The 26,405-nt window shown below is 43.2% G+C and overlaps 1 protein-coding gene and 1 non-coding gene across 3 annotated transcripts; one reads left to right on the top strand and one right to left on the bottom strand.

Moving 5' to 3' along the window:
• Positions 1–549: 549 nt before the first annotated feature.
• LOC102949279 (tRNA selenocysteine 1 associated protein 1) lies at positions 550–26,405 on the bottom strand. 2 transcript variants are annotated; one of them, XM_007097907.3, is made up of 9 exons: positions 26,172–26,396; positions 25,557–25,654; positions 18,525–18,624; positions 17,853–17,905; positions 14,640–14,771; positions 13,495–13,614; positions 9,010–9,172; positions 8,557–8,590; positions 550–806 (listed from the first exon to the last, which is right to left on the bottom strand). In XM_007097907.3, exons 1-9 carry the CDS (start codon positions 26,196–26,198, stop codon positions 670–672), a joined length of 864 nt encoding a protein of 287 aa, XP_007097969.1. In that variant the 5' UTR covers positions 26,199–26,396; the 3' UTR covers positions 550–669. The 2 variants fall into 2 exon arrangements, with proteins under 2 accessions (XP_007097969.1, XP_042852213.1); XM_042996279.1 differs by lacking the exon at positions 550–806 and adding an exon at positions 3,266–3,617 and having other exon boundaries at positions 26,172–26,405.
• On the top strand, positions 19,779–19,878 carry LOC122241780. The gene has a single exon (XR_006222003.1). It is a non-coding gene; the product is annotated as a small nucleolar RNA U13 (small nucleolar RNA).

The raw sequence follows: 26,405 nt of genomic DNA, 5'->3' as shown, positions 1-26,405 counted from the left end.
ATATATAGAAAGTTAAAAAAAAAAAGAAACCGGCTAGGCACACAGATGTCAGTGATGTTCAACCATTTTGACTTACCTCAAAGTCAGACCTGCCCTTGGAGCATGCCCTAACTCTTGAGCCTTTTGGTCTAGATGTAGCTGGCTCCATGACTTCTACCACACAGGCCACACAGCTTCTTTCCCAGCTGGAATGTCTAAGGAACTTCAGTCTGCCCTAGCCACCAAACTTCAGCGTGGGGGATGGGGACAGAGGGTACTTGAAATGGAAGATCAACGTTGCCCATCATTTGGCATAACAGGTAATTCATGCATTCTGACTACACAGGGGGTAAGGATATAGTGTCACCAGAAAAAGGCTGCTGGGGTGAATAAATCATACGCTCCAGTTCATTAATGACTCCAAATTCTTCTCTCCAAGAGTGTACATAACCCTACCTGGAACAACTGTTCAAAGACAAATTGGAAAACCTTGTTTAACGGCACCTTGGTTTTCAAACTCAAAAGGCTGTCGAAGGGAGTGGTGGTGCAAGAACAGTCATAATCAGAATAGTTGGTTACTAAAATCTTACAAAACGTTTCCAAAAAGGTAAAAGTTCTTCCAATACTTTTGTTAAAAAGGAGTCTCTTATCTCCATCACACAGTCCGTTTCTGTTTGTCCTTTGTCCTGACTACATCATGGCAGGGATCTCTGAAGAGACTGTGTCCAGGGGCTGCCAGTGACAGTCCATCAGTGCATCGTACAGCTCCTCACTCTGCTCCATGAACTCCTTGTTGGCCTCCGTCACATCCAACTGCGGCATGGGGTCTGCAAGAAAAGCAAGGGTGGGTTCCGAGCGCCAAGAGAAGCTCTGGGAGACTTGGACTCTGTTCCCAACTGCCAGGACTTCCTCCTTCCTCAGGAAGTTCCCTACCCTCGGTCAGAGTCCCTCATGCCTCACAGGGGTGGATACCACTGTCTTGCAGGCTTCCTCTGAGGATGAAAATAGAACCTGCTTAGAGAATGGAACGTGTAGTCAGTACTCAGATGATGGCGGCTGTTATTCCTCCTCTTATCTCTGGCCTTCCTGTGCGCTGGCTTTCCTGGAGTGGTCTTTATTTCAATTTTGGGTTCTGGAAATCTGATCAAAATTACTAAATCCAAAGCACTGTTGTTAAAAGGGAACATTACATAGCCGTGAAAATGAACCTCAGCTGCATACAACTTGATTGGATCTCACAAACGGTGACTCTGTTAGTACATTTACAACAATGAGCACGGAGGATTGTACAGAATTGTTGAAATCACTACACTGTACACTGAAACTAATAACACTGCTAACCATACTGGAATTTCATTTAAAAAAAAGGTGAGGGGTGTCTCGGTGGCTCAGTCGGTTAAAGCATCTGGCTTTTTAATTTTTTTTTAATTAAAAAAAATATGAGAAAGTGTGAGCAGGGGAGGGGCAGAGAGAAAGGAGAGACAGAATCTGAAACAGGCTCCAGACTCAGCTGTCAGCACTCGAGAACTGTGAGATCATGACCTGAGCTGAAGTCATACTCAACTGAGCACCCAAGCACCCCAAGCATCTGACTCTTGATATCAGTTCATGTCATGATCTCACAGTTCATGGGTTTAAGCCCCGCGTCGGGCTCTGTGCTGACAGTGTGGAGCCTGCTTAGGATTCTCTCTTTCCTCCTCTCTCTGTGCCCCTCCCCAGGCTCATGCTTTTTCTCTCAAAATAATAAACATTAAAAAATAAAGAGTTTATGGGGTGGCTGGATGGCTCAGTTGGTTGAGTGTCCAACTCCTGATTTTGGCTCAGGGCATGATCTCATGGTTTGTGGATTTGGGCCCTGCGTTGCATTCTCTGCTGGCAGTGGGGAGCCTGTTTGGGGGTTCTCCCTCTCTCTACCCCTCCCCCACTCACTCTCAAACTTTAAAAAAGGTTTAAATTGTCAAAAAAAATAATGTTGAATGAAAAAAGCAAGACGTATCTATAGTACAGCTGCATTACATGAAGTTAAAAACAGGCAAAACAACCATATTATTTAAGGATGCATATCTAGGTGATTATAAAGAGAAAATCAATACAGTAGTTTCCCCTAGCAGGGTTGTGATTAGGGGAAGGATAGTTTCTGGAGGCTGGCAATGTTTTATTGCCCTGAATAAAGGTTTCACAAGCAATTGCTTTATAATTACATATTAAACTATATGCTTGTTTTACATACTTTTCTGTAATAAAAGAAGTTTAAAAAAATTCCTTAATCACTATGACTGCTAACATTTTATACTTTTCCTTGCCATCTTGTGTTGGTTTAAAAGGCGCGCGCACACACACACACACACACACACACACACACACAAATACAATAAAATGCACATACACAAACACACATTCATTACAACACTTATTTTACAATTAGAGACATAAAAGAAGACCTAAGTAAATAGGCATCCCATGTACTTGGAATGGGACACAATATTGTTTTTAGACAGCAATACTCCCCAAATTGTTCAGTGTAATCCCTATAAAAATCAGCTGCCTTGTTTTGCAGACATTGAGAGGCTCATAAAATGTAGATGGAAATGCAAAGGAGGCACACTTGGGTGGCTCAGTCGGTTAAGCGTCCGACTTCGACTCAAGTCATGATCTCACAGTTCATGAGTTCAAGCCCCATGGTCAGAATCTGTGCTGACAGCTGGAGCCTGCTTTGGATTCTGTGTCTCCCCCTCTCACTGTCCCTCCCCCACTCATGCTCTTTCTCTCAAAAATAAACATTAAAAATTTTTTTAATTAAAAAAAAATGCAAAGGATCTAGAATAGCCAAAACAATCTTGAAAAAGAAAGGTCAAGGACTTTGCCACTTCAAAACTTACTACAAAGTAACAGTAAAAAAAAAAAAAAAAAAAACCAACTGTGGCAGTGGCTGAAAGATAAGCATATAGATCAATGGAATAAGATTTGAGAGTCCAAATGCAACCTGTACATTTATAGTGAATTCGTCTTCTAAAAGGGTAGCAGACCACTGAATGGTAAAGAATAGTTTTTCAACAAATGGTGCTGGGACAACTAGATAACCAGACAAAAGAATAAAGCTAGACTCTTAAGAATTAAGAACTTACTTAAACAAGAATTAACTAAACACGGATCAAAGACCTAAATATAAGAGCTGAAACTATAAACTCTTAGGAGAAAACAGGTGTAAACAAACAATGCCTTTTAGATAACAGCATTTAAGCACAAACAAAAAAAAAAATAAATTGAACTTCATGGAAATTAACTTTTGTGCTTCCAAGGACATTATCAAGAAAGTAGAGACAGTCATGGAATGGGATAATTTGCAAATCTTAAGTCTGACAAGGAACTGGAATCCAGAACAGAATATGAAAAACTCTGGCAAGGCTACATACAAAGACAACCCAACTTAAAAACGGACAAAGGACTTGACTAGATATTTCTCCAAAGATCTACACACACACGGTCAATAAGCATACAAAGATGCACAAAGCATTAGCCATTAGGAAAGTGCAAACCAAAACCACAAAGAGATATCACTTGAAACTCACCAGTGTGGCTGTAATGAAAAAGAGTAACAATCACTGGTGAGGATGTGGAGAAACTGGAAGCCTCATAAGCTGTTGGTGAGAACAGAAAATGCTGCAGCCTTTTCAGAAAAGTTTGGCAGTTCCTCCAATGGTTAAATATAGAGTTTGCCATATGATCCAGCAATTTCATCCCTAGGTAATGAAAACTTTTCTCTGTCCATACAAAAACTTATACATGAATGTGCTTTAGTATATTCATAATACTAAAAGTGGAAAGAACCCAAATGTCTATCAACAAAACGAATGGGTATCTACACAATGGAATATTATTTGGCTATAAAAAATGAAATAATGGCACATGCTACAACATGGACAAACCTTGAAAACACTATGCTGAGTGAAAGAAGCCATTCACAAAGGCCCACACATTATACACAATTCCATTTATTTAAAATGCCCTGGGGTGCTGGCACAGTGGGTACAGCACGTCTCTCTTAATCTCAGGGTTGTGAGTTCAAGCCCCACACTGGGCATGAAGCCCAATTAAAAAAAGGGGGGGGGCACCTGGGTGGCTTAGTCTGTTAAGCGTCTGACTTCAGCTCAGGTCATGATCTCTCAGTTTGTGGGTTCAAGTCCCGCATCGGGCTCTGTGCTGACGGCTCAGAGCCTGGAGACTGCTTCAGATTCTATTATCTCCCTCTGCCCCTCCCCTGTTCATGCTCTCTCTCTCTCTCTCTCTCTCTCTCAAAAATGAATCAACATTTAAAAAAATTCGGACTGGGGCGCCTGGGTGGCTCAGTCGGTTAAGCGTCCGACTTCGGCTCAGGTCACGATCTCACGGTCCGTGAGTTCGAGCCCCGCGTTGGGCTCTGGGCTGATGGCTCAGAGCCTGGAGCCGGCTTCCGATTCTGTGTCTCTCTCTCTCTCTCTCTGACCCTCCCCCATTCATGCTCTGTCTCTCTCTGTCTCAAAAATAAATAAACGTTAAAAAAAAATCTTATTAAAAAAATTCGGACTTCTGTGAATGGTGTGAGAAAGTGGTCTAGTTTCAATCTTCTGCATGTTGCTGTCCAGTTCTCCCAGCACCATTTGTTAAAGAGGATGTGGAGAAACGGGAACCCTCTTGCACTGTTGGTGTGAATGCAAATTGGTGCAGCCACTCTGGAAAACAGTGTGGAGGTTCCTCAAAAAATTAAAAATAGACCTACCCTATGACCCAGCAATAGCACTGCTAGGAATTTACCCAAGGGATACAGGAGTGCTGATGCACAGGGGCACTTGTACCCCAATGTTTATAGCAGCACTCTCAATAATAGCCAAATTATGCAAAGAGACTAAATGTCCACCAACTGATGAATGGATAAAGAAATTGTGGTTTATATACACAACGGAGTACTACGTGGCAATGAGAAAGAATGAAATATGGCCCTTTGTAGCAACATGGATGGAACTGGAGAGTGTGATGCTAAGTGAAATAAGCCATACAGAGAAAGGCAGATACCATGTTTTCACTCTTATGTGGATCCTGAGAAACTTAACAGAAACCCATGGGGGAGGGGAAGGAAAAAAAAAAAGAGGTTAGAGTGGGAGAGAGCCAAAGCATAAGAGACTCTTAAAAACTGAGAACAAACTGAGAGTTGATGGGGGGTGGGAGGGAGGGGAGGGTGGGTGATGGGTAGATGGAGGGCACCTTTTGGGATGAGCACCGGGTGTTGTATGGAAACCAATTTGACAATAAATTTCATATATTGAAAAGAAAAAAAAAAAAACCTACAGTCTGTTACATAAAAAAAATAAATAAATAAAATAAATAAATAAAATAAAAAAATAAAAAAATTCGGACTGTATTACAAACCTGTAATCATCAAGACAGTATGGTACTGACACAAGAACAGACACTCAGATCAGTGGAACAGAATAGAGAACCCGGAAATGGACCCACAAACATATGGCCAACTAATCTTTGACAAAGCAGGAAAGAATATCCAATGGAATAAAGACAGCCTCTTCAGCAAGTAGGAAGCTGGGACATGCAGAAAAATGAACCTGGACCACTTTCTCACCCCATACACAAAAATAAACTCAAAATGGATGAAAGACCTAAATGTAAGACAGGAATCCATCAGAATCCTCGAGGAGAAAGCACGCAAAAACCTCTTTGATCTTGGCTGAAGCAACTTCTTAACTCAACACATCTCCAGAGGCCAGGGAAACAAAAGCAAAAATGAACTACTGGGACCTCCTCAAAATAAAAAGCTTCTGCACAGCAAAGGAAACAACCAGCAAAACTAAAAGGCAACTGACAGAATGGGAGAAGATATTTGCAAACAACATATCAGATAAAGGGTGAGTAACCAAAATCTATAAAGAACTTATCAAACTCAACACCCGAAAAACAAATAATCCAGTGAAGAAATAGGCAAAAGACATGAATAGACACTTCTCCAAAGAAGACATCCAGATGGCCAACTGACACATGAAAAAATGCTAAACGTCACTCCTCATCAGGGAAATACAAATCAAAACCACAATGAAATACCACCTCACACCTGTCAGAATGGCTAACATGAACAACTCAGGCAACAACAGATGTTGGCGAGGATGCGGAGAGGATCTCTTTTGCATTGTTGGTGGGAATGCAAACTGGTGTAGCCACTCTGGAAAACAGTATGGAGGTTCCTCAAAAAATGTAAAATAGAACTACCCTACAACTCAGGAATTGTACTACTAGGTATTTATCCAAGGGATACAGGTATGCTGTTTTGAAGGGACACATGCACCCCGATGTTTATAGCAGCACTATCAACTATAGCCAAAGTATGGAAAGAGCCCTAATGTCCATCGATGGATGAACGGATAAAGATGTGGTATATATATACAATGGAGTATCACTCGGCAATCAAAAAGAATGAAATCTTGCCATTCAGAACTACGTGGATGGAACTAGACAGTACTATGCTAAGCAAAATTAGAGAAAGACATATATCACATGACTTCACTCATATGAGGACTTTAAGACACAGAACAGATGAACACAAGGGAATGGAAGCAAAAATAATATAAAAACGGGAGTGGGGGGGCACCTGGGTGGCTCAGTCGGTTGGGCGTTTGGCTTCGGCTCAGGTCATGATCTCACAGTCCGTGAGTTCAAGCCCCGCATTAGGCTCTGTGCTGACAGCTCACAGCCTGAAGCCTACTTCGGATTCTGACTCCCTCTCTCTCTGCCCCTTCCCCACTCACACTGTGTCTCTCTCTCAAAATAAAATAAAAACATGAAAAAAAATTAAAAACAGGGAGGGGAACAAAATATAAGGGACCCTAAATATGGAGAACAAACAGAGGGTTACTGGAGGGGTTGTGGGAGGGGGGAGGGGCTAAATGGATAAGGGGCACTAAGGACTCTACTCCTGAAATCACTGTTGCGCTATATGCTCACTTGGATGTAAATTTAAAAAATTAAATTTATTTAAATTAAAAAAAATTAAAACAACAACAAAACCCAGAATAGGTAAATCCAAACAGACAGAAAGTAGATGAGTGGCTGGCAGGGACTGGAGGGGGCCGGCACACGGAGAGTGACTGCTAATGGCTGCAGAGTTTCTTTTGGAATTAGTGGTAATGATAGTACAACTTTGTGACTACTGCCCACCCCAACCCCCACTTGTGCTTTAAGTAAACGAATACAACTTTAAAAAAATATATTGGACTGTATACTTTTTTTTTAACATTCATTTATTTTTGAGAGACAGAGAGAAACAGAGTATGAGCTCAAACCTGGGCACCGCAAGATCATGACCTGAGCAGAAGTTGGACGCTTAACCAACTGAGCCACCCAGAAGAGTTTTACTTCTTTAAAACTCAACATCTATTTAGGGGTGCCTGGGTGGCTCAGTCGGTGTTCTCTCGTGGCTTCGTATTCTCTCTCTCTCCCTCTCTCTCTGCTCCTCCCCCACTCGAACTGTGTCTCTCTCAAAATAAATAAATAAACTTAAAAAAAAAAAAAAAAAAAAACCTTAACATCTGTTCAGAAACATGTTGAAAAACTTTTTTTCATAATTTTTCAAGCCTTAGAGAATCCTTTAATTACTAATATTTCCCTTGAAAAGTTTTGAAGGTTAGCAATTCCTTCAGTTTTACTTTCCTTTTTCTTGTTAAATTCAGTAAAAATTACAATAAATGCTTTTTTTTTAATGTTTATTAATTTTTGAGAGAAAGAGTGTGAACAGGGGAGGGGCAGTGAGAGGGGGAGACACAGAATCTGAAGCAGGCTCCAAGCTCTGAGCCGTCAGCACAGAGTGTGATGCAGGGCTTGAACCTGGGAGCCACGAGATCGTGACCCAAGCCGAAGTCATGCTTAAGTGACTGAGACACCCAGGTGCCCCAGTAAATGCTTTTAATTAAAAAATAATAATGGCTATTACTATGTCGCAAATGGGGGTGATTTTCAGTTTCTTCATCAATATGTTACTATAGTTTCCAAATTTTCAATGGTAAGTAACTATTACTTGAAAATGAGAGCGGTGCCTTGTGGCTCAGTCAGTGGAGTGTGCAACTCCTGATCACAGGGTTGTGAGTTCGAGCCCCATGTTGGGGGTAGAGATTATGTAAATAAATAAATAAACTTAAAAAAAATGAGGAAAAAATGTAATGTAAAATATATAGAAAAATTAAAACATGAAATAAAAAATGAATTTTACAAATTATCAAACAAATACAAGGCAACAGTTTTGCTGGAGAACTGCATCTGGGGACCGAATGGCCCACGTCTAGGGAGTGACCAGCTCTCTCTCCTGTTGAGCTGCTCCCTCCAGGCTCTCTGGGACCTGCACAGACACCGCTGGGGGACACACTCAGTTCTTACTCTAATTACACAAGCACTAGTTCTCTCACTAAAATTCAGTCTCCTCAAGAGCACACTCCACACTGCACTCCTCAGCATCTAGCTACAGGCACAGTGCCAGCCACAGGGCGGTCACCCGGCAACAGCTGACAGAGGACAGAGGAATGGGTGAGCAAACTCCTTTCTTACCTTCCAATGCGTCGTCCCCGACTTCTTCGTATGTCTGCCAAGAGACCAGAGAGGGGATGAGAAGCAGCGTGAACTCCTGGCCCAAGGCCAGGAGGCCTTTTTTTTTTTTTCTTTAACATTTATTTATTTATTTTTGAGACAGAGAGAGACAGAGCACAAGTGGGGAGGGGCAGAGAGAGGAGACACAGAATCTGAAGCAGGCTCCAGGCTCCGAGCTGTCAGCACAGAGCCCAACGTGGGGCTCGAACTCACAAACCGTGAGATCATGACCTGAGCCGAAGCCGGACACTCAACCGACTGAGCCATCCAGGCGCCCCTGGGAGGCCTTATTTTTAACAAGAGGAACTCGGTTGCTGCCTCTTTGCCATATTTTCTAAAGTCCAAGCTGCCACCCTTACCGATCCCCGGAGGACGACATACCCAAGAGGACCAGGTCTGCCGAACCATGGTTACCTGCATGGTGCTCTGTGTGTAGCCATACTGGGGGTAGCTGTAGCTGTAGCTGCCTGTGTTCTGGTCATAGCCCCACTGCGCATAGTAGTTCTGGTACTGCTGGTAATACTGGTTGTAGCTGTAACTGTACATCTGACTATATTCCACTGGCTTCACGCGGCTCCTTAAATGAAGAAAGAAGCAAAAAGAAACAAATGTAGACAAACGTTTCCATAACTCTTACTACGTGGCCAGGGGCTGTTCTAAGTGCTTTCCGCAGATCAACTCATTCAAAACCCATGACAACCTTATGTAAGAACAATACGTTATTCCTATTTTAGATGAGGAAATTGAGGTACATGCAGGCCACATCATTTGTCCAAAGCCACATAGCTAATAGGAGATCCACACCCAGGCAATCTGGCTTCAGAGCCCAGGCTTTACAGTCAGGAGTTTTGTTTTTGCTTTTAATTTTTTTTTTAAGTTTATTTATTTATTTTGAGAGAGAGAGAGCGAGCGAGCACGAGTCGGGCAGGGACAGAGAGAGAGGGAAAAGAGAGAATCCCAAGAAGGCTCCACACTGCCAGCACACAGCCTGACAGGGGGACTCGAACTTATGAAACTGTGACATCAAAAACTGAGCTCAAACCAAGAATCAAACCTTAACCGACTGAGCCACCCAGGTGCCCCTACAGTCAGGAGTTTTAATGGTTAGGTTTGTCTCTCTTATCAAATCTTGTCAGTACTGACTTGTCCTCTTACCAAGATCTTGGGGGGCTGGTTTTTTTGCCACCCACAAAGGCTCAGGTGAACAAGGCCTGGAAAATCTGGATTTAGGATGATCCAAGAAGCTTGTCAACTACAAAATGTCTAATCACCTCTTCGCCACACACACACACAAAACAAGTGTTCCAGAAGGTCCAGTAGGCTTAGCGGCACCACTGTGGTCACAGCTACCATTACGGAGTAGGTACTCAGGATCTGGGCCCATTGGTTTTCATATATAGTCTCCTATCTTAAGTCTCACACAACCCTTTGGCAGAGCTATTATGTATTTTTCCCATTATACAGATGAGAATACTGAGCCTCTAAAAGATTAAGTGATTTACCCAAGGCCACACCTAGGACTGGAGCCAAATTCAGCTCCAAGGCTCATGCTCTGAACACCACACTGTTACCTACAGTACCTGCTCTGACAGATGTAAGACATCTTGCCAGGCTCCTATAATCCTGCACTCACAAATCAGGGCTGAGGCCCAGGCTCAGTGGGCAGCTTTCTTCTCCTGCTTGCATGGCTACCCTAGCCACTGCTGACCAAAGACAGAATGTCAAGCTTAAAAAGGATCCACTGCTCTCAAAAATGTACACAATCATGTGTGAGTAGGCTTATGAGACAGGCCTGGGGTATGACCAGCAGTCCCAGGTGGGAGGAATCAAAAGAACAACATGGCAACGTGCTTCCAGAGTCATCACACTCCTGAGAGCCAGACTCGTAAGTGCACACCAAATACGCAGGAGGCAGAGGCCCACACCACCCGCTGGCTGGCTTATACGGAGAACTGTAACTGCCACGTGGTGTGGAATGCAGTCACGTCCTCATGATTAGTGTATTCTATCTCCACAGTGAAGCCAGAGAGGAAACCAAGTCATAAGCAGGAGGTGAACTACCACAGCAATCCTGTCACAGGAACCACAAATTCTCAAAGTCTGAATGAGCGCGAGTTCTTTTCGAGTGCAACATCTGCTTGGTGAGCAGGACTCGGCTAGAGCAGTTAGACAACTCCATGCCTGACCATCTTAGCATCACCTCCTGATGGGGTGGCCGGATGAAGTCTAGTGGCAGAGACTTCCTCTCCCTGCCCGGCGTGAGGCTGGAAACTGCTAATGCTCCCCTCCGACTACCCTGACACGCTTCCAAGGAGTCTGCCACCCTCCTGATATATTCACATAATTGAAGGTCATCTCCCTGGCCTGGGTCTGTACACTTCTGCTCTGTTTCTCCACACTCAGCTCTTACAGATGAATCCTCAAAGAGAACCCTTACCACCCTCAATTCCCAGTGCTTGATGGCGCCTCCCTAGAGGCAGGCCCCAAATTCTGACAATGATCAACCAGGAAGTGGAACAGAACATAACCTCCTTGCAGAAGGCACTTTGTTTTTCTTGATTACAGCTACAACTCCAAAGTCTAGGTCAGGGCCCGCAGAGTTGTAGGAACTCGGTTCTTGTTGACTGAATAAATGGTAACATGTCAGAAACAACCAACAACGTCAACATCTGAGGAACCTTGAGGCAGAATATACGGTCAAGATACCCTGAAGCTATTAAAAATATTATGGTGAGGATTGTAGAGCTATGTCGGAAAGGGAATGCGTATATGAGGGAAACTGGGGGAAAAAGAATGAGCACTGTTACTGTAATTAAAAATGAATAAAGAGGGGTGCCTGCATGGCTCAGTTGGTTAAGCATCTGACTCTCGATCTCAGCTCAGGTCACGATCTGATGGTTGTGAGATCAAGTCCCGTGTCAGGCTCCAAGCTGGGCATGGAGCCAGCTTAAGATTCTCTCTCTCTCCCTCTGCCCCTCCCCCCACTGTCTCGGGGGCATGCACATACACTCTCTCTCTCTCAAAATAAATAAATAAATAAATATTTTTAAAAAATGAATAAACACTGGGTGCCTGGGTGGCTCAGTTCGTTAAGCATCCAACTCTTGGTTTCAGCTCAGGTCATGGGCCGTGGTTCTTGGGCTTGAGCCCTTCATCTGGCTCTACAATGGTGGCTCAGAGCCTGCTTGGAATTCTCTCTTTCTCTCTCTCTGCCCCTCCCTCGCAAGAGCTCTCTTTCTCTCTCAAAATAAATAAGTAAACTTTGGAAGTCAGAAATCGTAATTAGTCATTTTAGGATAATGAGGAAATTTCTTTTAAATATTTTCTGTAATGTTTTATATAGTATAGAATAACATTTTGAGGGGAAATTACTCAAACTGATCTTCCATGTATTAAATACAGTTAAGCTACAAAGAACCTCCAAATCTTTTGCTGCTTTGAAAAACCTTGCCATTTAGGGGCACCCTGGTGGCTCGGTCGGTTAGTGCCCAGCTTTGGCTCAGGTCATGATCTCGCGGTTCATGAGTTCAAGCCTCACATGGAGTCACTGCTGTCAGCACAGAGCCCCTTCAGATCCTGTCTCTCACTCTCTGCCCCTCCCCCACTTGGGCTTTCTCAAAAATAAATAAAACATTAAAAAAAAAAAAGGAAAGAAAGAAAGAGAGAAGGGCACCTGGCACCTGGGTGGCTCAGTTGGTTAGGCATCTGACTTCGGTTCACGTCATGATCGCCTGTTCATGAGTTCAAACCCTGCGTCAGGCTCTATGCTGATAGCTCAGAGCCTGGAGCCTGCTTAGATTCTGTCTCCTCTGCTCCTCCCTGCCTCACAGTCTGTCTCTGTCTCTCTCAAAAGTAAATAAACATGAAAGAAAAGAAAAGAAAAGAAAAGAAAAGAAAAGAAAAGAAAAGAAAAGAAAAGAAAAGAAAAGAAAAGAAAAGAAAAAAAAAAAAAAAAAAAAAAAAGAAAAGAAAAGAAAAGAAAAGAAAAGAAAAGAAAAGAAAGAAAAAACTGGCAGCCTAGGACTAGAACCCAATAAAAAAAAAAAAGACAGAAAAACCTGGCCATTTGGAAATTCTGCCCCAAGAATGCAGCCATTCTGCCACTCATGGCATAGACTTCCTCAGCCTTCACATTATTGACTTGGGGGCAAGGCAGACAAGTCTTTCGGGTGGGGCCGGCCTGTGCATTGTGCGACATTTAGTAGCATCCCGGGCCTCCACTCATTAGATGTCCTCCCCGACAAGTTGTGACAACCAAAATTGTCTCCAGGTGTCGCCAATGTCCCGCTGTGGGATGAAACTGTCCCCAGTTGAGAACCACTGCTTTGGCCAAAGGATAGAAGATTCTATGCAGAGAGCAGTTGTCTTCTGACTGAAAAACCTGCTTGGAGTTGTAAGGGAAGAAGGGCTCTCTGACTGGCATGACAGGTATGATAGTGATGTACATAATATTCTGTAGTGTTTAGGATCATTACCTTTTAGCTATTCCCATAGTTAAAATTGGGTATAATATCTTTCCTTCTGCTCAATTCTCATCAGTTCTGTGGATAAATCTCTAATGGTGACACTACGGGGCAAAGAGCAAGCACATGGGAGAATGCAGAGCCCAACTGCTTTCCCAGCACTGCTACCAGCCATGTCCGAATGTATGTGCCTTCACCAGTCAGAGCTCTCTCCCAACTGTAAGCTTCTGGAGGGGCAGGGTTATGTTCCTTCATCGCCAATGCCCAGAACACAGCCTAGCAAGTAACAGGCACTCATTATCTGTGACCTAAACTATGCCTCCCTGCAGTCTCACGTCCAGCATGCGGAAGCTCGCATTATCACCAAGCAGAGGAGGAGCGTCCAGGCTGGCATCAGTCCAGAGGCTCTCTACCTTCCCACCAGTGCACGACTCACGCTTTGGGGATTGCCACACTCAGCCGAACTGGTTTAGACCCTAAGCCAACTGCTCCCTGGCACTCAGTCAGAGCTCGCTTCTGTTCCAGTTCATCTGTGAATTTCACAAAACCATAGCCCCTGTAGGAAACAAAAGCAGACACACTATTTAGATCACAAATGTGATGAAGGTAAAGTTTAAAAACAGAAAAGAGAGAGAGTCCCTCAAACTCTGTAGTAAGGGATGAGATCCCCATCAGTGGAGGCATGCTGTAGGTAGAACGATTCAAGATTCCAGCGCTGGAGGATCCTGAGATCTGGGGGAATCCCTAGTTTAGTTCACCGTTCCCCTCCACGCCTTCACTGATGGGGCTCCTTCCCAAACAGAGGCTTCCCACCCAATCTACTGGAAATATTATTATCATCAGTATGGTAGTAGTAACAGCCATAGAAGTTCACTGAGCAAATACTTCCTGCGTCTGCCCTGTTCGCCAGGTATGGTGTTAGGCACTGGGGCTCAGCAGTCCTAAGCAGACAAGGTTCTTGCTCTGCTGGACTCATATTCTACTTGGGGGATCAACGAATGATAGTGAACATTTCATGAGCACTTTTTATTTCCCAGCACCGTGCTGAGCGTCTCATCAAACGGCCCAACAATTAGATAATGGTGGTATCTGCATTTTCCTGAGGAGGGAACTGAGGTCAGAGGGGTTCATAACTTGCCCGACATCACTGGAGAATCAGGATTCAGATCAAGGTCCCAAGCTTGTAACTCAACCTCATGCTTATAACTATTACTCTGATCAAGAATAAGCCTTTCTTGAGGTTTTTCCACTTTTGAAGTAACACTAATAAATAAAATGGCAAACATCTACAAAGCCTATCCTATCGCTTTATTTATATCACATCCTGTAACTCTGACATCAGCCCTATGAACAGATACTATCAATCCGCATCTGTTTCACAGATGAGGAAACAGGGTCAGAGCTTCGGTGACGTGTTTACCACATTATCCCCAGCCAGTACTGGAGTGAGGGTTCACACCAGAACGTCCAGCTCCAGAGCTTATGCTCTTAACCACCGTGCTCCATGGCCTTGCTCTAACATTTCCATCCAAAACACAAATGCTGGAACGGGGTAGGCATCAGTAACCAACGAGGTCTTACTTAGACACGCCTGTCTGGTCCAAAACCACCTTGCCTCCCCGACAGGAGGGGTAGACTTTGACGAAGAATTCATACAGCATGCCGTCATCCACGTCTGGGGTCAGGTCCCCCACAAACAGGGAGTACTCAGGGCTGAGAGGAGAGAACAAGATTCAGAGACAATCACCAAAACCTTTGTTCTAACAAGCTCTTTTGGCCCATTCTAGGTAAACCTCCTGGGCCTTCTGAGGGAACAGTACATCTGATGGGCCCTTAACCAGGTCTGAATGTGTTGCATTTGGCAGCCCTGGCAGAAGAGTTATGGAAGCAGCCCCCTGTCCCAAGTCCCTTACTCACTGAACAAAGCCTGTTTGGCTTTGAGTGCAGATGGGGGGACCCGGTCAGAGGACCTCAAAGGAGAAATCTACACATTCTGTATTCACTGCATTTTTGTAAAGTAATTTCTTTGCAAAAAAAAAATTTTTTTTTAATGTTTTTATTTATTTTTGAGACAATGCAAGAGACAGAGTGCAAGCGGCCGAGGGGCAGCAGAGGGAGACACAGAATCTGAAGCGGGCTCCAGGCTCTGAGCTGTCAGCCCAGAGCCCGATGTGGGGCTTGAACTCACGAACTGTGAGATCATGACCTGAGCCGAAGTCAGACGCTTAACCGACTGAGCCACTCAGGCTCCCCTTTTTAAGTAATTTCTATGCCCAACATGGGGCTCGAATTCATGACCCCAAGATCAAAAACTGTGTGCTCTAGGTGCCCCTCACTGCATATTTTTAGTTGAAATAGTGAAAGATAGAGAATGAGAACTGGACCTTATGTCCTAAAGCCTGAAACCCCAGCTAGGATGAAATCCCCTAACTTTTAGAATGTGTGTCAGCAAACTTTTCCTGTAAAGTGCCAGACAATAAAAGTTTTAAGCTTGGTGGGGCACCTATGGTCTCTGTTGCTTTTTCTGTTTTCACAACCCTTTAGAAGTATAAAAACCATTTTTAGCTTGCAGGTGACACAAGTCAGGCCACATCTTGTCAACCTCTTATTTTAAATATATATATTTTAAGTTTATTTATTTTGAGGGGGGGTGGTGTGCAAGCGTAGGGGAGGGGCAGAGAGAGAGACAAAGAGAATCCCAAGCAAGTTAGAGTCCAGCATGGGGCTTGATCTCACAAACAGATCATGACCTGAGCCAAAACCAAGAGTTGGGCCCTTAACCACCTGAGCCATCCAGATGCCTTTATTTTATTCTTTTTTTTTAATAGTCATTCTTTTTTTTTTTTTTTTTTAATTTACATCCAAATTAGTTAGCATATAGTGCAACAATGATTTCAGGAGTAGATTCCTTAGTGCCCCTTACCCATTTAGCCCATCCCCCCTCCCACAACCCCTCCAATAACCCTCAGTTTGTTCGCCATATTTATGAGTCTCTTCTGTTTTGTCCCCCTCCCTGTTCTTATATTATTTTTGTTTTCTTTCCCTTATGTTCATCTGTTTTGTCTCTTAAAGCCCTCATATAAGTGAAGCCATATGATTTTTGTCTTTCTCTGACTGACTAATTTCACTTAGCATAATACCCTCCAGTTCCATCCACGTAGTTGCAAATAGCAAGACTGCATTCTTTTTGATTGCCGAGTAATACTCTATTGTGTATACACACACACACACACACACACACACACACACACACATATATATGTATATATACACACCACATTTTCTTTACCCATTCGTCCATCGATGGACATTTGGGCTCTTTCCATACTTTGGCTATTATTGATAGTGCTGCTATAAACTACTCTACTCCTATTCTATTCTATTCTATTCTATTCTATTCTATTCTATTCTATTCTATTCTATTCTATTCTAGAGAGATAGAGCACAAACAGGAGAGGGGGAAAGGAGAAAGGGGGAGAGAGGGAGAGACAATCCCAAGTAGGCTCCACACTCAGCATGGAGCCCAATGTTGGGCCTCAATCCCACGACCTAGGGATCATGACCTGAGTCAAAATCAAGAGCTGGATGCTCCACCAAGTGAGCCACCCTAGGTCCCCCATTCTAGAAAAATTATTAAAAGAAAAAATCAGGGCACCTGCCTGGATCAGTCAGTGGAGCATATGACTCTTGATCTCTGGGCTATGAGTTTAAGTTCAGATTACTTAAAAATAAAATCTTAAAAAAAGAAAAAATCAAACATGTAAACTCATTATTATTTTCTTAGTTCAAGCATGATATATATTCCTTCTTTAAAATCAGAATATACAACAGGCAGCTGGGTGGCTCAGTAGGTTGGGCATCTAACCTCAGCTCAGGTCATGATATCAGTTCGTGAGTTCAAGCCCTGAGTCAGGCTCTGTGCTGACAGCTTGGGGCCTGCAGCCTGCTTCAGATTCGGTGTCTCCCTTGCTCTCTGCCCCTCCCCCTCTCGCACTCTGCCTCTCTCTCTCTCTCAAAAATAACTAAATATTAAGAAATAAAAAAATAAAATCAGAATACACAAAAGGACAAAAGAGAAATAAAATTACCAACAACCCAACCACTCAAAAGTAATCACTATGAACACTGTTATATTTTTGTCTTTTTTTTTTTCCCTTGGGCTTCTCTTTTTGAATTTACAAAACTTGGGTATAACTCATTTTGTTTCTAGCATTTTTTCACTTTTAACATATCACCAATGTCTTGACATGTCCTATTTTGCTACAGTGACTTATTAATGGATACACAATATTCCAATTAATAAACATATTGTCACGTAAACCACTTCTCAATTATTAGATTATCTGGGGTTTCTCCAATTTTTCCCGTTATATGTAATATTTCAATGAACACTTTTGAGGCTAATCTTTGCATACATCCATGAATAAATTCTGAAAAGTAGAATTACAGGGTCAGTGGGTGCATATGTTTTTTAAACTCTTGATACATTGTTTTAAAGCTTTTGAACAGCACCCCGAAAAGTTGAAGCTGAACGGATTTATGTTGCTACAACAGGTCAATTCTTACTATGGGTAACAGGGAGGAAGGTAGAGGTGGGCCCAAATAGAATACATGGGTCTTGACAAGAAGCCCCAGTGGGGAAGGGGAAGGAGTCATCCTTCGGGAGGAAGGCAAAGTGGACCAAACTTGGCTCCTCAACCGTCTCTTTGGTAGAGCCCAACACAGTGATGCATCTTGTCTCTATCTAGACATTTCCTGGGGCTTGAGGCTACCTTGGGGTTACCCTATGCTTACCTGTTATCTGGTTGTTTCCCATAAGTGGCATAGTTCAGTTTAAAACGTTTTGCCTAGAAATTTAAAAACAAACAAACTAAAACAGAGAAGGGCATTTCAAGAGCCAAACAATATTTGAAAAAAACTGAAATAAATTACCTTGGCCAAAACATCTCCCCCTCTCTAAGCCTCAGCTTTTTCTCCTGTATAAAATGGGGGGGTTGCACGGATGATCGCTAAGGGCACTGCCAGCTCCATGGTTCTATGAGCCCAGGTGTGCCAGCTTGGTGCAGCTGTAAGCTAAGTAACTGTGGGAAGAGCAGAATGTAACTCTCTTGAAACGTGTCCTCACTACCGCCAGCCTGTTCTAGTTTCTCAGTCAGGCAGAGGTCTGGGGTTTCAAGTCTTCCGTTAAGGGAGGCAGAGGTGCACAGCGCAAAGGGCATGGATTTTAGAGGCAACCAATCTTCAGTTTGCATGCTGGCTCTGTACTTACTACCTGTGTTGCCTTGGGGCAAGTTATTTCACTTCCCTGAGCTTCAGTTTCCTGGTCTGTCAAAGATAACAATGCCTACTGTTCAGGGTTTTTATAGGATTAAATTAAATAATGTAAGTATACAGTAGGGATTCAATAAATGATAGTTATCGATGACAATAAAAATGGCAACATCATCATTATCTAAGTGTCCTTACAGGTGTGGCTCCGGGAAGGGGTTTCCCATTAATTTTATGCAAACACTTCTCGGCTGTGGCCAAATCTGCGAATTCTACAAAACAGTAGCCAGCTGGGATTCTGGAAAGAAAGCAAACAAGAGAAAGAGAATGGTTAAAGGTGGGATTCTCAGATGAGACTAAGCCCTGGCCTGAGGGGAAGGAAAAATGTTTTTCTAATCAGAGCCTGTACTATTTTTTGTTCCCTCTTATATTCTAGTTCAAAACTAATTTACAAACCTGAATGTAAGGATTGCCAATCTGGGCGAGTCCCACACTCATCTATCTAGTAAACATTTACTTATGTACTATATCACCTATGAAGTATTTTTGTCAAGAATATTTAATATAATACGGGGCACCTGGGTGGCTCAGTTGAATGCCTGACTTTGGCTCCAGTCATGATCTCATGGTTCATCAGTCTGAGTCCCACATCGGGCTCACTGCTGTCAGTGCAGAGCCTGCTTTGGATCCTCTGTCCTCCTCTGCCCATCCCCCACTTGCACTCACTCTCTTTCTCTCTCAAAAATAAACAAAAAATATATATATATATTTAATACAATCCAATCAAACCCTTAGATCTAATGTCCAGTTTACAGGAAATATTAGGGACAGAACAAGTAAAACACCACCAAAAGGAAGCAAATAAGTCCAGAAAGTTAAACTAGATTCCAGAATGTAGAACCTTATGTAAGACAATTGGTCTTACCTCTTTAAAAAGTCAGTGTTACGAAAAAAGATAAGAGGTGAGCATTTTTTTTTCTTTTTTTTAATGTTTATTTATTTTGGGGGGAGAGAGAGCACACAAGCACAAGTGGGGGAGGGAGAGAGAAAGGGAGACACAGTCTGTGCTGACAGCTCAGAGCCTGGAGCCTGTTTCAGATTCTGTGTCTCCCTTTCTCTGCCCCTCCCAGGCTTGCGCACTCTCTGTCTCTCTCTCAAATATAAATAACATTAAAAAATAAATAAATAGGGGCGCCTGGGTGGCTTGGTCGGTTAAGCGTCCGACTTCAGCTCAGGTCATGATCTCATGGTCCGTGAGTTCGAGCCCCGCGTCGGGCTCTGTGCTGACAGCTCAGAGCCTGGAGCCTGTTTCAGGTTCTGTGTCTCCCTCTCTCTCTGCCCCTCCCCTGTTCATGCTCTGTCTCTCTTTGTCTCAAAAATAAATAAACGTTAAAAAAAAAAAATTTAAAAATAAATAAATAAATAAATAAATAAATAAATAAAGAGGAGATGATCCTTTAGTTCATTAAGTGTGATGACTGAGTGTTCATACTTTTGTGATATGTACCTTCCTCAAACCCTGTTACAACCTTAGCACACTACTCATCTGACTTGGGGAAAAAAAAATTTTTTTTTAAAGCTATAAAAAGCTATTCTTGGGGCAAATATAAAAATTTAAATGTAGACTGGGCACTATATGGGAATTATCTGGGTATCGTTTGATGGGTATCAGGGAATCACTGTTAATGCTGTTAGTATGATAGAAGCATTGTGGTTATGTCCAGTTTTTGGCAATGTATGCTTAAATATGTTGTGGTAAACTGTCACAACATCTGTGACTTACTTTCATATGATTTAGCAAAAAGAAACATGTATCTACATCTATCCAGTTAAAGAGAGAGATAAGGAAAATATGGCAACATGTTAACAAAATTCAGTGGTGACTATATTAGTGTTCACTGTACCATTCTTTGTAGTTTTATTTGAAAATTTTCACAATTTAAAGTGTTTTTTTTTTCTTGATCACCTACCACAGGTCAGGCTGATACAGAGCTGAAGAACAAGAGACCTGTCCTCAAGAAACTTACAATCTGGCTGGCTGGACAAAGTAAACCCATGGACCCTAATTGCGAGATGTCTAGGAGATCCCCCATATTCTATTTTTTAAAGAGACGGAAGTAGGAGGATATGGCTATATCCTCTGACATCCCTTCTACTATGAGATTTATACTGAAAACAGTTAATTTTCCTTAACATCATCCTTACAGGTATCACCGGTGAAATAATCCTAACTTTTCTGGAAATATTACTCAAGATCCTTAGTTCCAATAAACATATGGACACAAAGCCAAGAAGGTATGGGTAATAGCAGTGCTTGTGCCCAAGGATCACAGAACAGGATCTATGAGCTCCATGTTTGTTGATGCTAAGAAGAATGAAGGGCCAAATCTGTGTCTTCTATGTGTGAGAATCTTGAGGCTCACAGATGTGAAGACCACCATTAGTAAGAGTTACCCACTACTGGGGCACCTGGGTGGCTCGGTCAGTAAAGCAACTAACTCTTGATTTCCGCTAGTCAGGATCCCAGGGTTGGCGTTATTACTGAGGATGACGAGATTATACACAACGTGGGCTAGCTAAAATGTAACACAGATTTCTGGTGGGCTGCAGTTAAGCTTGGAAGGGGCGTGGGTTTCTTGGAATGCCAGACGCCTCAGTGCATTATGCCCTAGCCCGGAGGCCAGCCCTTCCAGGTGTTTCTGCAGTCCTTGGGGAACTCCCTTATCTATACATTGCATACAAAGTTTAGCAAAATAATAGGACACATAGCCACTTGCCATATTTCTCTGATTTGATTAGTCTCTTGTGATTATTCACCTTTTAGTCAGGCACCCTTTGTTTTTGCTTGCCTGAAATGTTATACGCCCTTTGAACATAAATGAGAGTATAAGTGAGGCAAACAGGGTCTTAGTCTGTGAACCCTGACCCCGTGCCTTCTTCTCTCTTTCTTAGCAAAGAGTGGAGTAATCTTTCATCCATCAGGGCAGGGTTTGCTGGCCATTCCCAGCAGGATCAAGCCCAGCCTCGGACTCCCCACTGAATGTGAAGCCTGCTTAAGATTCTCTATCTCTCTCTCTCTTTCTCTCCCTTTGCCCCTCTCCCCTGCTCTCGTGCTCTCTCTAAAAAATAAAAAATAAATAAAAAAATTCAATCACGGACTTGAAAAAAAAAAAGAGCTGAAGACTACAAAGCACTCACTATGGGCCAGGTTCTGTGTTGGCCATTTCACATGCACCATCTCTCACTGACTGAATCGTCACACTAACTCTGCGAGGTGAATGAAACCATTACTCCCATTTAGAAGGGGACACGGAGACCTAGCAGGATTCTACAGTAGGCCTTAACCCACACAGCTGGGATGTGCCACAGGTTGGAGTTGAATTCTGACTACATTCTTTCCCCAACATTTTATTGTAAAAAATTCCAAACATAAAAATGAAAAGAATTGGGGGCACCTGGCTGGCTCAGTCAGAAGAGCATGCAACGCTTGGTCTCGGGCCATAAGTTTGAGCCCCACATTGGATAAAGAGATTACTAAAAGAAAAAGAAAAAACTTAAAAAAAAAGAATTGTATAGCAAACACCTACATATCCACCACCTATAATTAACCCTTTATTATACTTATTTTGTTACACAATTATCCATCTATCCATCCCTCTACCCACTTATCATCCTTATTTTCTGATACATTCCAAAATTAGGTTTTAGATATTGGTATGCTTCCCTCAATTACTTCAACATGCATATTATTCAATTATTCTTTACAGTTTTTTTTTTGTTTGTTTTACAAGCAGTGAAATATACACACAGAGAACTGCACAAATCTAGACACTGAGTTATTTTTACCATACATCAATTTTGTATATTCTACAAGTTTAAATAAATGGAACCATACAGTAAGTCTTTTTTCATTTAGCATAATGCCTTTTTTTTTCTTCAGGTAAACTCCACACCCAAGGTGGGGCTCAAATTCATGACCCCAAGATCAGGAATCACATGCTCCACCAACTGAGCCAGCCAGGCACCCCTTCATTCAGCCTAATGATGGAGATTCATCATTCATTCATTATTGCTGAGTGGGATTCTATTGTATGAAAACACCAATATGTATCTGTTTACCTATCTGTGGATATCTGGACTGCTTGCAGTTTTCAGCCATTGTCCTGAAGCTGTTATGAACACTCTTTTCAATTCCTATTTTTGGTGGATAGATGTTTTCATTTCTCTTGGGTAAATACCTAGACTAGACTTGCTCAGTCATAAGGCAGATGTATATAAGAAACTGCCAGACTCAGGGCTCAATCCCACGAACCATGAGATCATGACCTGAGCCGAAATCAAGAGTTAGTCACTCAACTGACTGAGCCACCCAGGCACCTCTGGTCTTATTTTTTAAATTTGCATTTACTCATTCTACAGTATTCTTATAAGCCTCTTCAAAGTCTTTTATCAAGTGAGGCTGAATAAAAATGCAATATGTCTGTAAGTATCAGCGTAAGAAACAGCTAGAGTTTAGATACGGATAGGAAGATATGGTTCCAAATCTCATTTCAGTAAAGTAGAAAGTACTACAGAATGTTTGTTTTCATACCAGTAGCTGATTATCTGGGGCCTTCTGTCTACAAGAGTGAAAAAGAAAAATATTTAGGCTGGCACGATGTACCAGTCAGAAAATCCTAGGTATGAAGCGTCTCAGCCCCTCTGGCCAACCTAGTAGTATTTAAGTTCTAACAAGCACCCTTATCCCATGTGATTGACTAACTAAACCTTTCTTTGTACATTTATAGATCATGCATCCTTTCCTAGAAAGAACAGAGCTCTTCTCTCCTGTACCACCCTGGGCACCAAGGAACCAAACCCCACCACCACCACCACCAAGGAACCAGGCCCTTTGGCAATACCTCTGAGCCCTGTGACAACATCTGTCGCTGGCACCACTGAGCCTGTGTGTAATCAAGAACTGTCATAGAGGGGTGGCTGGGTGATTCAAGAGGTTAAGCAACCGACTCCTGATTTCACCTCAGGTCATGAACTCACAGTTTGAGTTCAAGCCCCACATCGGGCTCTGCACTGTCAGAGTGGGGATTCTCTCTCTCTGCCCCTCCCATACTCTCTCTCTCTCAAAATAAGTAAAATAAACTTAAAAAAAAAAACAAAACAAAAAAACACAATTGTCATAGACCACTGCACTTCTATAATTAATTGCCCTAAATTACTTTTAAAATCTCTGGGCCAGGAGAAACCTTGGAGTGGGCGTGTGTGTTGTTTTGTTTATTTATTTTTATTTATTTAAAAAAATTTGAATGTTTACCTATCTTTGAGAGAGAGACAGAGAATGAGTGGGGGAAGGGCAGAGAGAGAGAGGGAGACAGAGAATCTGAAAACAGGCTCCAGGCTCTGAGCTGTCAGCAGAGCCCAATGAGGGGCTCGAACTCAGGAACGGTGAGATCAAGGCCTAGGCTGAAGTCGGATGCTTAACCAACTGAGCCACCCAGGCACCCCTGGAGTAGGCTTTTGGACAAGAGTCTGCCTTCTCCTCAGGTGGCTGACCTCCTGAATAAAGCTCCTATTCTTTCAAATTAAAACTCCTCTCTTGGGGGTGGGAGGGCGAGAAGAAAAAACAACTCATCTCTAGAGTATTGGCCTTTCCAACTACAGGCAACCAAACCTGGGTTTCAGTAACAGGTATTGAGACTCTGAATACACAAAGTACCTGTCAACCAAATAGCCAAAACTGACTGCAGTTCATACCTCTCATCTGTATTTTTCAACCATGTGATGTTTTATTTTTTTTTTAATTTTTTTTAGTGTTTATTTATTTTTGAGAGAGAGGCAGAGTTTGAGCGGGGAGGGGCAGAGAGAGAGGGAGACACAGAATCGGAAGCAGGCTCCAGGCTCTGAGCTGTCAGCACAGAGCACGACACGGGGCTCGAACTCACGGGCCGTGAGATCATGACCTGGGCCGAAGTCGGATGCCCAACCGACTGAGCCACCCAAGCACCCCCAGCCATGTGATGTTTTAGCAAGCTACTTTAGTAGAGTATGGGGCAGAGTAGCTGCTCAGTAAATACTGACAATTGATAAAAGAATCCTCCCTTTTCTAACTAGAACCCTAAGGAAAACTAAGACCCCCTCCTCCCAAGAGAAGGAAGAATCTGGAGGCAATATAGCACCACTATCTCAAAATATTCTCTGCATTTTGTTGTTTCCATATTTACTGTTTCATCTCCCTATTAGAATGTAGTAAACTGCATGAGAGGAAGGACTATGGTTTGTTTCAGCCTCCTATCCAGGGAACCCAGAACAACAGCACATAGTATTTCTATAAATAACTTTTTAAGTGAATGACACACGAGAGTTAAGAGCACTCATGGCTTTAAGAACAGACCTGAGTCCTGGCTTGTCATTTAATAGCTCTGTAAACTTTAAGACAGTTATGAAGCTTCTCTAATAATAGTACTTAGCTCAGACGTATTTGTCTGACTTTAGGGGCACCTGGCTGGCTCAGTCGGTGGAGCATGCGACTCTTTATGTCAGGGTTGTGAATGCAAGCCTCATGTTGGGTGTAGAGATTACTTAAAAATAAAATCTATTAAAAAAGTGATTTTAAAGCGTTTATTACTGTGGCACCTGGGTGGCCCAGTAGGTTGGGTGTTGGACTTTGGCTCAGGGCATGACCTCATAGTTCATGGGTTTCAGCCCCGCATTGGGCTTTGAGCTAACAGAGCAGAACCAGCTTCAGATTCTCTATCTCCCTCTCTCTCAGCCTTTCCCCCCGCTCTCTTTCTCTCTCAAAAACAAACAAACAAAAAAAAGTGCTTATAACTAAGCATACTGTAATCCGTTTATATTTATTGAGCATATACCATATGCCAGACACTGTTCTAAATGATGAACGTGAATTAACTCATTTAATCCTCACCATAACTCTTTGAGGGCGATGCTGTTATCGCCTCCATTTTCATAGTTGTGTCAGGAGATGGAAAGGTTAAGTAATTTGCGGAAGGTCACAATAGTAGACATAACTTTCAGTCTGGTTCCAGAGTCCAGTCCTCAAGCAATATGCTACACTTCCTCTCAATAAGCCCCCAAAATGTTAGCGTTTATAACGTTATATTAACTATTATTAGGGGTGAGAAGCCCTGACTTTGTGATGTTTACACTCTCAGAATGACACTTGCAGCATGGTCTATTAACGGAGAATTGAGAAGATCGAAGGAGAAAATGTACCCAGTGAGGCGGTTTCGGATAATTTTGACGCTCATTACGGTCTCCCCCATGGTGGCAAAGGCTCTGGAGATGAAATTCTCATCCATGTAGGGCTCCAGCTGCGTAAATACAAGAGCAGAGCGATTCAGGCCAGCCAGCAAGCAGGCTCCTCAGTCCGGGTTCCAGAGCCCACGCGGGTTTGGCTACGCGATGCTGGTGGGGGCGGGGTGAGGGAGGGGAGATTTTCATCTACAGAGTGGCCTGATCCCCACCTTTCAATCCCTTGCCTCCTTCCCCTCAAACTTGCTCCCTTTAGGGGGGCCTCCCTTCTGGATCTAGTAACCCCTCCAGTCCTAGAGCCACAGCGCCCTTCAACCTTGGGGTTCTGCCATGCTATCCCCCTAAAGAACCTCCCTTTCCCTTCCATGCATGAACCCAGGTGAAAGGCCAGGAACCCCCACCCTCAGACTCGGTCCCTTCTTCTAAATGCTGGGACCCTCCTGTGTCACCCAAAGAACTCCCCTCCCCATTCACTTCCACCCTTTTGGGATTCCAAGACCCTTCCGCCTCAGACTCTTCCTCCCCCGTGGCACTAAGAGTCGTCCTCCTCGGACCCGCGCAGCCGCCCTCACTCACATCTCCCATCCACAGGCTGGCCGCCATGTCCGCAGCCGGCCCGGAATTCCGTGGGCCAAGGAGGCCAGCGCGGTAGCCAGACCGCGGGGTCCGGGACGGCCAAGGAGCATGCGCCTCGGACGCCTTCTGCGCAAGCTCTGAAACTCCAGCGCCCAGGGCCGCGCCCGGATTTGCCACTCCGGGTTTTTCCGACGATTCGGCTGGGCGCGGAGTTCCTGGATCCCTGAGGGCGGA

This window comes from Panthera tigris, chromosome C1, assembly GCF_018350195.1.
Source record: "Panthera tigris isolate Pti1 chromosome C1, P.tigris_Pti1_mat1.1, whole genome shotgun sequence".
Lineage (NCBI taxonomy): Eukaryota > Metazoa > Chordata > Mammalia > Carnivora > Felidae > Panthera > Panthera tigris.
This window is presented reverse-complemented; position numbering and strand designations above follow the sequence as displayed.